Here is an 11,751-nt window from a genome sequence, read left to right on the forward strand (position 1 = left end):
AGGCTGCCGCTTAATCCCGCACTGATAGCTGGAGAGCCACAGTCTGGAGACCCGCCCCCTCAGCAGCAACTTCCGCGTTGGGCCCCGCCCCTCCCTCTATAAACCCCGCCCCAAGGCTTGTTCCCCACCCATATTCGGCTGTTCTCCGCCCCACGCCACGCCTCTTGCCCATATTTGGCTCCAAATCCTCCACTTCTTGCCCATATATGTCTCGCTCCGCCCCTCCCACCCCTGTCCCTGCCCCTAAGGGGCGTGGTCTGTCGCCGCGGCGACGCGGGCGTGGGAGGACCCGGATGTGTCTCGATCCCAACATGGCGGCGGCGGCGGCCGAGTGAGGCCTGAGGAGGCCCGGGGGGGGCTGAGGGCGCTCGGGAGGGATTCGGGGATTTCAGGGATCTGGGGCTTGGGGACCCCCCCCCCCAGGGCCAAGGAATTATTTGGTGATGGAGGAGGGCGGTTGGGGGTGGGCTTGGGGGCAATTTGAGGCTCTCCAAATCGCTGGAGGGGCGGCAGCAAGAGCCTTGGGAAAGCCTGGAATTCCTGGGGAGCATCGGGATACGGATCCAGCCGCCCCCCGCCCTAAAAGCACCCCAGAAGGGGAGGTCCGGGCTGCTCCTGAGGGGATTCCCTTCTTCCCGTGCAGCGCTTTTACCAGAGGACCTGGAATGCGGAGCTGAGGCAGGAGAGTTTTTCCTTCGTGGAAGGTAGGAAACGAATCCGGAATTCCCGGAATTTCTTATCCCACGGGGATTTGGGGGTCTCCTCCCCACGCTCCCATCCAGCCCCAGAGCCCTGGGATGGATTTTTCCAGCGTTTCCTGTGGTTTTGGGTCAGGAACTCCACGGCAGAGGGGCACTGGAATTCCTCAGAAATGCCCTAACTCCTCAAAAACAGCATTTCCCCCCAGTTTTGGCGCAGTGGGAAGGGAAATTGCCATCCCCACAGGTTTTTTTGTGGTGTTTCTCTTGCCCTTCCTCAACTGAAAAGGAGAAAAAAAACATCAAAAAAAGCCTCTGGATTTGGGCTTTCCTTGCATTTTCCCTGTAATTTCGTGAATTTTCAAATAATTAATGGTGGGACAGAGGGATTGACCCGTGGTCGGCTTGGAAGTAAGTGGAAATTGGGTTTATGGGAAATATCCAGATGTGGAAAAGATCCAGCAAGCCTTTGGAAATGGCCAAAAACTTCCCCCTCCCGCCATTCCCTGTTGGGGTTTGGGGGTAAAAGGTGGGAATTTGGTCACCAGCATCTCGTTAACAGCTGTGGGACAAGCAGGAATTTCTCCGGAGTTCCCAGGAAGAAATTCCAAGGATATTCCTGCCCATGGCTTTAATTAATCTTTTAATTTGTTCATTTCCCATGGGATAAAACCTGGGTTCTCTGGAGCCCTGGGAGGAATATCTGGGTTTTCTGGAGATGTTCCTGAACCAGCCCCAGGAGGGATTTTCCTGGATTTTGGTGACCTGGATCATTATGGATGGACGGGATCGTTACTGATTAATTGGACCATCGTTAATTGGCCCTTCCCTTGCCCCGAGCCGGAGATTCCCGACTTTCCTTCCTCCCTCTCCCTGCACTTCCAGCTCCGGGGAAACTTCCTGCTGCAGGAAAAGAGCTGAATTCTGCCAGAATTCCTTTTTTTCCTCTTTCTTTTACACTTTTTCTCTTCTTCTCTCCTTCCCTGGTTCTCCTTTTCCCACTCCTTCCTCCTTTCCCTGCTCTCCCCCTTCCCTCCCGTCCTGCTTTTCCCGGCGATCACGGAAGATTTGAGCACTGGATTCCCTTTTCCCAGGAGATGGGATCTCCTGGTTCCCTTCCGTGTTCGGCAGAGCTTTGGAGGCTCCTCGTGGGTCACCAGATTCCTGGAATTCCGGGATTCCTCCGAGCAAAAGCCAACACTTCTCCTCCTCTTCCTCCTCCTCCTCCTCTTCCTCTTCCTCCTCCTCCTCCTCCTCCTCCGGCAGATCCAGCTGGGCCAGTCCAACCCGCCTTTCCCAGCCGGACCGCTCCAGGCCCGGCCTTCCTGGCCTTGCTTTCCCGGGAACGTGACCCCTTTGCGGGAATCCCGGGATTCCGACCCAGGGGATTGAGCCGCACGTTCGGGACCGCCCGGCGCCGCTTCCCGCTTCGGGTTTTTGTTTTTTTTTTTTTTTTTAAGGAAAACAACCCCTGTGAGCAAACCCCAACCTGCTCCCAGCAGGATCTGGGCCGGGATTCCGGCGCTCTGGGGATCATCGGGATCACCCGTGCGGATCAGGAAAACGCGCTTTCACCGATTCTGCCGGAATCCCGGGAGTTTTCGGGACGCTTTGCTCTGTCCCTGTTGCCGTAAGGAGCTGCTTCCCCAAGGACCCCAAATTCCCGCCAAGGGGCCCCGGAGGTGGAAATTTTTCATGGAAGATGTGGATTTGGAGGGTTTGGAGTCTCTTCCTGTTCTGGCTGACACCAGGAAAATAATTCCCCAAGAGGAAAAAACCGGCTCAGGGGTTTTCCAACGGAGACTTTGGCTCTTCCCTCTTCTTCCCAAAAGGATTGAACGCAGCATGAGTTTGGGATTCAGGGAACTTTAGAGTAAAAAACAGAAAAAAAAAGCCAGGAATAAGCAGTGGGAATACGAGGTAAGTTTTTCATCTGGCGGAATTTTCTCACCGCGTCCCCGCAAAGGGAAGGCTCCAAGCCCAGCTCTCCCTGGGAGCTCTCCCCACCTTCCCAGGACTCTCTGGTTCCGGAGGGGCCCGCTTGGAATATTGGGGGAAAATGGAGCAGTTTGGGGCAAAAAGAGGAGAGATGGGATGGATGGACCAGCACCCCACGGCGGGGGGAAAATGGAAATACTGGAATTTGGGAAGCGGGATGACGCCAAACGCCACATCTGGAATGCCATGGTGCTATGCTGGGCATTTGTTTTCCTGAAGTTCACCCAGCTCCAGTGTAAAAATCCTGAAGTTTGCTGAAAATCCCATTTCAGTCCCTTCCTGGACATTCTGCTGCCCAGTTAACATCTGATTTTCCTGGCTTTGGGCTTTATGGGAAGGCGTGAAGTGCCTCTGTGCACATTTTTTCCCCTTTACTTTTCCCTTTCTTTTTCATCCCAAAGCTGCCAGCACGATTCCCACCAGGATACAGCCTAAATGCCACTGATCTGGGGGGAATTTGTGGGATTTTGTTGGGAATTTTAGGGAAAACACAAGATCATTCCGCCCAGTGTGGACTCGATTCCTTGTTAATTGGTAACTAATTAAACCCCGCTGGGATCTCAGGAATGCAACCTGGGAAGGGCTGAGGAATAAGTTCACCCCTCCTGGCCCTCATCCCACCCTCTGGAATTCTTCAGGACCTCTCTACCCCTCCCAAGTGCCGCTAGTTTTTCCCCAACCATCTGAAAAAAAGGGGTTTTGGGGTGAAATCCTGTGGATTTGGTGTCCAGAGGCACCAGATACTGCACCTCCCCGACATTCTGGCTGACCTGGATCATCCTTGGATATTTCCCGTGGAACTCGCAACAGGAAAAGCCCAAATGCAGCAGATTTTAATCCTCCCACTCCAAATTCAGCTGCAATTTCCCCAAACCGGGAGAATTTTCCATCTGAAAGTGGGGTTTTGACAATCCAGAGAGGATCCCAGCAGTGTCCTAGGAAGGTGGAAGGAGGGATGAGCAGGCAAAATGGAGAATTTACAAAATTCGGACAGTTTTTGGCTGGGGTCGAAGTGGAGGAGGAGAAAAGCTTCATAATGGATCATTGATTAAAGATGGAAACCTCAAAGGTTGGGAAAAACAGCGAGAAGACCTTGGAAGCACTGGGATTCTGGAGCCTGGAAAATGGGATTGAGCCGAGGAGGTGGAAAAAAATGGGAGGAAATGGGGAAATCGCCACCGGGAAAAGCAGTGAAAGTGGGAAAAATGGACCCACCCAGGATCCATGGGATTTTGGGGCCATTCCCAGTGGGATTCATGCCCCCACTGGGATTGCATTCCCAAAACCTTCCCAGCTCAGCTCGTTCTTGGCCTGGAAACTGCAGAAAAGCATGGAACTCAGCCAAACCCTTGGATCCTGCCCCAGAGCACTGATCCTGGTGCTGGGATCCCAGGAAAAGCAGATTTTTTGTGGCTTTTTGAGGTGTTTTAAATCTGTTTGTTGGTTCAGGTTGGGTTAATGGATTACTCCCATTTCCAAGTGGGAATTTCTGGTGCTCCTGGTGTTTCCAAGCTTGGACTTGGGGAAAAATGGGAAGTAATTGGATAAAAGTGGGGGACGTTGGACGGAAGTGGCCAATGGATGGATAAAAACCATTCCAACAGTGGGATTTTCGGGGCTGATCCCGTCCATCCCAACGACATTCCCAATTTATTTCATTCTAACGATGGGATTTGGGCGCTGATCCCATTCCCGGGGACGTTGCCCATTGTGACCCCGGATTTCAGGAGGGGCTGCTCACGTTCCCAGGGCTGGATTTCGTGGGCTGGTGCCATTCCTGATGCCAGCTCCCATTTCCCTCCCCCTAACGCTGGGGCTCTGGGCCCCGATCCCGTTGCCAGGAGCGCGTCCCGGGCCATGTTCTCCAAGAAGAAGAAGCGGGTGGAGATCTCGGCACCATCCAACTTCGAGCACCGGGTGCACACGGGCTATGACCCCTCGGAGCAGCGCTTCACGGGGCTGCCCCGCCAGTGGCAAGGGCTGCTCGAGGAGTCCGCCCGGCGCCCCAAGCCCCTCGTGGACCCCGCCTGCATCACCGCCATCCGTGGGGCCCATAAGGTGTGGAAAACCGGGAGCGTTGGGAATTCGGGGGGGGGGGGGGGGGGTCATGGGGCGGGGAGGGCGTGGCCAGGTCGCCGTTCTTGGTTTGGGGTCTTGGAGGAGGTAACAGGGTTCTGGGTACTCTTTGGGGTTGGACTGGGGGCAGTTTGGGGGTCTTGGAACAAGGGAATTTTGGGATTGTTCGATATTCAGGGGTTATGGAGCAGGTAAGGGGTTGCCAGCCACTCTTGGGGCTCAAAAAAAGCCAAACTGGGAGGAATCTGGGGGTCAGGGAGGTGGGAGGTGGGTCTCCCTGCCTTTCCTACCTCCCAAAAAGACAATTTGGGGGAGTCATGGACCAGGAGATTTTGGGATCATGGGGCAGGGAGGGGGGAGGTGGGGGCTCATTCAGTCCCCAGGGTGGGTTTGGGGGAATCTGGGGTCTTGGAGTATATAAGGATGTCCTGGATGCTCTTTGGGGTCACACTGGGAGGAATTTGGGGGACTTGGGGTAGGGAGGTGATGATTGGGTCCCCCAGGACGAGGATCCCCCAGTGAGACTCTTCCCCACACCTGGAAGCAGCCCACCCCATGGGAACTCAGAGTCATTCCCACCTGATCTCTTCCCCACTGTGTGTGTTCCCAATTGTTTTAAGTCCCCCATTCCCACATCCCCCCCATTGCCACATCCACCCATTCCCACCTCAGTTCTGATGCCCCCCAATTCCAACCCCAGTATTTTGGGGACCCTCCCAGCGAGGCTAGACTCCAATCCCTGGGGAGCACCCAGGGTAATTTGGAGCTCTGGGACTCTTCCCGGAGGGACACCCCAGCCAAACCCCCTCCCCTCTGCCCACCCTGCCATCCTCCTGCAGCCATTCCATGTCATCTTTCTGTTGTTTTTTTTTTCCTTTTTTCCCCGTTTCCCCCATGTGTTTCCCCCTTCCCGCAGCCCATCGTGCGTGGCTCCAAAGGGACCCGGGATGGGACCCCCGGGGGCCGGGACAGGACTCTGGCGTGGCTCCTGGACGAGCTGGCGGCCGTGTCTGTGTCCCGCTCCAACTCCCTGCGCCAGGACAGCCCCCCCTGCCCCTCCCGGCACCCCCCGGAGAACGGCCTGGCCCCGGGACCCCCACGCTCCCGCCCGGAGCCCGGCAAGAGCCGCCGCGGGGACCCCGAGCCAAGCCCCCCCCAGTCCCGGGAGCGGGGAGACCCCAAAGCTGCGGCCGGGCGGGAGCCCCCCCACCCTCACCCCCACCCCCCCGGGGGCCGCCCCAAATCCAGCTCAGCCGGAGAGGGGCCCCCCCGGCCCCCACCCCGCGAGCAGCGCCCGCTCTCAGGGCCCGACCTGCGGCCCCCCGACATTCCCGGCGCTCCCGGCGCTCCTGGAGCGGGGCTGAAGACGGCGCCCGGACGCCCCTTCCACACCTATCCCCGTGCCGACACCGACCCTGGCCGGGGGGGTAGTGCCCAGGTAAAGGGGTGTCCCCAGGCCTTTCCTCATCCTCCTCTTCCTGCTCTCCTCTTCCAGAGTGGGTTCTCTGCTCCTCTTCCTCACGGCTTCCCATGCTCCGTTGGGAGCAGCAGCAGCTTCCTTCCCCAGTCACATCCTTGGCTCTGGAGCAGTTTCCTCTTCTTCTTCTCCTTCTTCTTCTTCTTCTTCTTCTTCTTCTTCTTCTTCTTCTTCTTCTTCTTTTTCTTCTTCTTCTTCTTCTTCTTCTTCTTCTTCTTCTTCTTCTTCTTTTTCATCTTCTTTTTCTTCTTCCGCTTCTTCCTCCTCCTCGCTGTGCTTGCCCTGTTCTTTCTCAGAAGCGGTTCCTCTGCTCCTCTTCCTCACAGCTTCCCAGAATCGGGATGTGCAGGGGCCACCACCTCCCCTGCCAGTGCTGCGTCCTTGGCACCAAACCAGTTTCCTCTTCCTTGCTCTGCCTCTTCTCTTCCTCCTTGGAAGCGGCTCCTCTGCTCCTCTTCCTCGCAGCTTCCCTTGTCCCAGTCAGAATCAGAGCATCCTGAAGGCCACTGGCTCCGCGCTTCCTTCCTGGTGCTGCATCTGTGGCTCCAGAGTCTCTTCCTCTTCCTCTTCCTCTTCCTCTTCCTCTTCCTCACTCAGCCCTTCCCTCCGGCCTGTGCCCAGAGGCCCCGGCGCTGGCCCCCGACATTCCCACAGGAATTCCGGGGGCTGACGCTCCTCTCCCCTGTCCCCACAGGCCGAGCACCACCCGGGACGCCCGCAGGAGGCGACCCCCAACGGGCCGGTGCCCGCTGGCGCTCCCGGCGCTCCCAGTGCTTCCCACGCCCCCGGCCCCCCACGCCCCAAAGCCCCGGAGCCGCCTCCCCTGGCCCCGGAGCCCCCGGCCCCGCGTCCCCCCGGCCCCACGCCCGCCCCAGCGGGGGGGCCCCAGCGCGTGTCCCACGAGCAGTTCCGGGCAGCGCTGCAGATGGTGGTGGACCCCGGCGACCCCCGCACGTACCTGGACAACTTCATCAAGATCGGCGAGGGCTCCACGGGCGTCGTCTGCATCGCCACCGTGCGCGGCTCCGGCAAGCTCGTGGCCGTCAAAAAGATGGACCTGCGCAAGCAGCAGCGGCGGGAGCTGCTCTTCAACGAGGTGAGGGCAGCGGCAGCCCTGGGGACCCCTTGAGAGCCTTGGGGACCCTCAGGGAGGGAACTTGGAGACCCTCAGGAACCCCTTGGATCCCTCAGGAGTCCCTCGTGGCCCCTTCAAAGACCTCTTGGTGACCCACCAGGGACCTCCTGATGCCCCGGGGTCCCCCGGGGACAGTCCAGGCTCCCATCCCCGTGTTCCTCCCCCTCCCAGGTGGTGATCATGCGGGACCACCAGCACGAGAACGTGGTGGAGATGTACAACAGTTACCTGGTGGGTGACGAGCTCTGGGTGGTCATGGAGTTCCTGGAGGGCGGCGCTCTGACTGACATCGTCACCCACACCAGGTGAGTTTGGGGAGCAGGGGTTGCACAGGTGGCAGGGCGGCGGCAGGGGGTGGTGGCAGGGTGGTGACAGGGTGCCGTCCCCAGGATGTCGGAGGAGCAGATCGCGGCCGTGTGCCGCTCGGTGCTGCGGGCACTCGCCGTGCTCCACGCCCAGGGCGTCATCCACCGCGACATCAAGAGTGACTCCATCCTCCTCACGCATGACGGGCGGGTAGGAACCCCCAGAAATCCCCCCCCCAAACCTCCCCCCGATCCTTTGGGTTCCCGCCCTGACCAGCCCCGGCCCCGCTGGCAGGTGAAGCTCTCGGATTTCGGGTTCTGCGCCCAAGTGAACAAGGACGTGCCACGGCGCAAGTCCCTGGTGGGGACTCCGTACTGGATGGCCCCCGAGCTCATCTCCCGCCTGCCCTACGGCCCAGAGGTGGGTCAGGGGCCTCGGGGGATTTTAGAGGGTCCTGGGGTTCATTAGGGAGTGTTTAGGGTAGGTTTCAGGGGGTTTGTGTGGGCATGTGGGCCCCCAAGCTCATCTCCTGCCTTCTCTGCCACCTTGACGTGTCTTGTGGGGAGGTTGGGATGGGTTTGAGGGTGCCCAGGATGGGTTTAGGGTTGCCTAGGGTGGGTTTGGAGAGCACAGGGTGGATTTAGGATGGGTTTAGGGTTGCCCAGGGTGGGTTTGGGGGTACCCAGCATATGTTCGAGGGGCTCCAAGTGTCCTCCCCTCCAGACCCCCTCATCCTGGATGCTGTATATTTGGGAGGGGGAGCATGGAGTGGGTTTGAGGGGCTCCCCCCTAACTCCCTCCTCATTTTTGGGGTCACCGTCCTCCCCCAGGTGGACATTTGGTCCCTGGGGGTGATGGTCATCGAGATGGTGGATGGGGAACCTCCTTATTTCAATGAGCCCCCTCTCAAAGCCATGAAGCTGATCCGGGACAACCTTCCCCCCCGGCTCAAGAATGGCCACAAGGTAACTCTGGGGGAGTCCCCCCCCCTTTCTGGGGAGACCCAGGAGGTGTTTCACATGCCCCTTCCATCCCCCCCAGGTATCCCCATCCCTGAAGGGGTTTCTGGAGCGGATGCTGGTGCGGGACCCGGCGCAGCGGGCGAGCGCCCCGGAGCTGCTCCGCCACCCCTTCCTGGGTGTCGCGGGCCCCCCCGCCTGCATCGTGCCCCTCATGCGGCAGCACCGGCTGCGGTGAGAGCCCCCCCCCGGGGGAGACCCCTGGCCCCCTCCTGCCCCTCCTCCTCCTCAGCAGCACCCCCAAACTGGAGCGGGACTGGGATGTTCCTGGGAGACACCAGCCCCCCAACCTGTACTACTGAGCTGGGGACCCCACAGCAGAGATTTTGGGGGGGAGGGGAGGGGTGGCTGTCATCCCAGAAATTTGGGGGTGCTTGGGCTCATCCTGGTCCCTCCTGCCTTTGGGACCCATTTGGGGCATTTCCCCCTTTTTTTGTTTTTTTTTTAGCCTCCTCTTTTCTACCCCCTTCGGGCACTAGGGTATGGCCCCCCTAGATCTCCATGAGAGGGGGGTCCCCGAAACTACAGCCCCCCCTCTCCCCACCACACCACACTACTGATTCGGGGTGTGTCCCCCCGTGGGCGTCCCTCGCCTGTTTTTGTTGATTTTGGGGTTTTTTTTGTTTTGGTTGGTTCCTTCCCCCCGGAACTCCCCCCTGCCCCCACGGTTTTGTTTTTTAACAAAGTGATATTTATATGGTCGGGTTTTGTACCGCGCGGGACGGGGGGGCCCCGGGGGCACATGGGGCCCCCCCCCAAATTACACGTGTCCTTTTGGACCCCCCTGTGTGCTGTGTGGTTCTTCGGGGGGTGGGGGGTATGCAGCGGGGGGCACCTCTCACAGGCACAGGGGGTAGGGGGCATGGGGACACCCCCCCAGTAAAGGACCCCCCAGGCAGGAGCTGCTGCTGCCTCAGGGCTTTATTGGCTGCACAGGGGGCGGGGGGGGTGCGGCTGTGTCGGCCCACAGCACACGCATGGTCTCGCAGTGGCTCGGCCAGGGGCAACTCGCGTTGGCCAAGCTTGGCTTGGCTTGGCCTGGGTCGGCCCCTGATGGTGAATCTTGGCCAACGCTGACTCGCGTTGACTTGCCTTGGCCAGCGTTGGCTTGTGGAGGCTCATCTTGGTTCACATTGGCACCTCTTGGCCAACTTGGCGACAGTTTGGCCCACGTTGAGTCAGGTCGACCCACGCCAGCTCACGTTGATCCACACCGGCTCATGTTGACCCACACTGGCTCAGGTTGACCCACGCCAGCTCACGTTGACCCACACCGGCTCACGTTGACCCACACTGGCTCAGGTTGACCCACACCGGCTCACGTTGACCCACACCGGCTCACGTTGACCCACACCGGCTCACGTTGACCCACACTGGCTCAGGTTGACCCACACCGGCTCACGTTGACGCACGCCGGCTCGTGTTGACCCACGCCGGCTCGCGTTGACCCGCGTTGCCTCATGGCGCCTCCCGCTGCCTGCTCTCACCCCCCTGTCCCGCCGCCGCCCTGCCCCGCGCTGCCGCTCACTTGCAGGTGCAGTAGAGCGCCCGGATGGCGTTGTTCCAGTCCCCGAAGAGCCCCCGGCGCACCTCCTGCAGCCGCGGCACCGCACCGGCGCTGAAGTGCCGCGAGTTGCCGTCCTTGGCCCGGCGCGACCACACGGTGAGCTCGCACCTGGTGCCCACCACGAGGGAGGAGACGCGGGCGGACCACCCGCGGGGCATGTAGGGCATGTCGCTGCCCGGCAGCACCTCCAGCACGTCCCCGGCGCAGCACTGGTCGTAGTAGGGGCTGTTGTCGGCGTAGAGCAGGGCGCACAGCCGCGTGCCGTTGACGGGGCGCAGCTCCGCCGCCGTGGGGCACTGGGCCTCCACCCCCCAGCCCAGTGTGGCCACCATGGCCACCAGCGTCACCAGCAGCGCTGACGCCATCGCTGTCACCTCCTGGGCCGTGCCGGGGCCTTCGCGGCGCGGTTATACCCTGACCCAAGGCCGGGGGGCGGGGCCCACCTGGGAGGGGACTCAGGTGTGTGGCAGCTCCCCGGGAAGGGACACAGGTGTGGGGGCCCGAGGTCTGCAGCCCCCTCCCTGCCATGGGAAGGGACACAGGTGTGGGGGGGCCCGAGGTCTGCAGCCCCCCCCCATGGGAAGGGACACAGGTGACCCCCCCCGGGCCCCCCAGCCTCGCTGCGGCCTTGAGCAGGGGGGAGGACCCAAGGCCAGGCTGGGTCCCAGGTGCTCTGTACGCAAACGAGGGCATAATTAGACGGGGCTTTTGCTGGTTGGCTCCGCCCCTTGTTTGCATATTCATGATCCCGTCCTGGCCCCGCTGAGCTCCTCGAGACGGTCACCATGGCAACCACAGGGGCGGGGATTGTTGCCTCATTAGCATAGTCCTGACCCGCCCACATTGTGGGATGTTGTGGGGGGAACAGGCGGGGTGGGCAAGCCTCGGGGGGGGGCTCGTATTGGGCTGGGACGCCCCCCAGGAAATGAAACCCCCTGTCCCGGGCAGAGACCCCCCTCCAAAAGACAGAGGGGACCCCCCCCCCCAGTCAGAGCCCAGCCCCAAACTGAGCGGGACCCCCCCCCCCCCCGTGCTGCCCGAGCTCCCACCCCCCCCCATTCACACTCGTGTTTCTGCCCCGGGGGGGGGCACAGGTTTTTAATGTAAAAACTCGTGTTAAACACTGCGGGGGCCCGAGGGGGGCGGCTGGTGGGGGGGGCGGCGTTTGGGGGGGGGGGGAGAGGTGGGGAGGATCTGAGGCATTTTTGGGGGCGGGGAAATGGGGCTGGGAGGGAAATGGGGGGGCTGGGGGCGCCCCCCCAGGGTTATCCAGACCAGCCAGATAGGAACCCCCGAGTCGAGTTGGGGGGGGGGGGCAGAGGCCACAGGAGGGACACACGGGGGGTCCCCAGGCATCCGGGGGCCCCCCGTTTTTGCCCTCCCCTCCCCACGGGGGGGTTTTTTGGGGGGGGGGGCTGCGGGTCTCGTGTCATCTGTGCAGAGATGTCGGGGGCGTGCGCGGGGCCCCCCCGGCC

General features: G+C 60.8%; 2 protein-coding genes across 6 annotated transcripts; one reads left to right on the top strand and one right to left on the bottom strand.

Moving 5' to 3' along the window:
• Nucleotides 1–154: 154 nt before the first annotated feature.
• On the top strand, nucleotides 155–9,488 carry PAK4 (p21 (RAC1) activated kinase 4). 5 transcript variants are annotated; one of them, XM_053968478.1, is made up of 10 exons: nucleotides 155–331; nucleotides 644–704; nucleotides 4,538–4,754; nucleotides 5,689–6,210; nucleotides 6,944–7,345; nucleotides 7,556–7,689; nucleotides 7,774–7,900; nucleotides 7,985–8,110; nucleotides 8,521–8,655; nucleotides 8,732–9,488. In XM_053968478.1, exons 3-10 carry the CDS (start codon nucleotides 4,554–4,556, stop codon nucleotides 8,885–8,887), a joined length of 1,803 nt encoding a protein of 600 aa, XP_053824453.1. In that variant the 5' UTR covers nucleotides 155–331; nucleotides 644–704; nucleotides 4,538–4,553; the 3' UTR covers nucleotides 8,888–9,488. The 5 variants fall into 5 exon arrangements, 3 of the variants coding, with proteins under 3 accessions (XP_053824453.1, XP_053824454.1, XP_053824452.1); XM_053968479.1 differs by lacking the exon at nucleotides 5,689–6,210 and having other exon boundaries at nucleotides 187–331; XM_053968477.1 differs by having other exon boundaries at nucleotides 273–331; nucleotides 7,774–8,110.
• A 124-nt stretch (nucleotides 9,489–9,612) lies between these two features.
• On the bottom strand, nucleotides 9,613–10,664 carry SYCN (syncollin). The gene has a single exon (XM_053968495.1). It carries the CDS (start codon nucleotides 10,639–10,641, stop codon nucleotides 10,234–10,236), a length of 408 nt encoding a protein of 135 aa, XP_053824470.1. The 5' UTR covers nucleotides 10,642–10,664; the 3' UTR covers nucleotides 9,613–10,233.
• Between the last annotated feature and the right edge of the window lie 1,087 nt (nucleotides 10,665–11,751).

The sequence above is a fragment of the Vidua chalybeata genome, chromosome 35, assembly GCF_026979565.1.
Source record: "Vidua chalybeata isolate OUT-0048 chromosome 35, bVidCha1 merged haplotype, whole genome shotgun sequence".
NCBI lineage: Eukaryota > Metazoa > Chordata > Aves > Passeriformes > Viduidae > Vidua > Vidua chalybeata.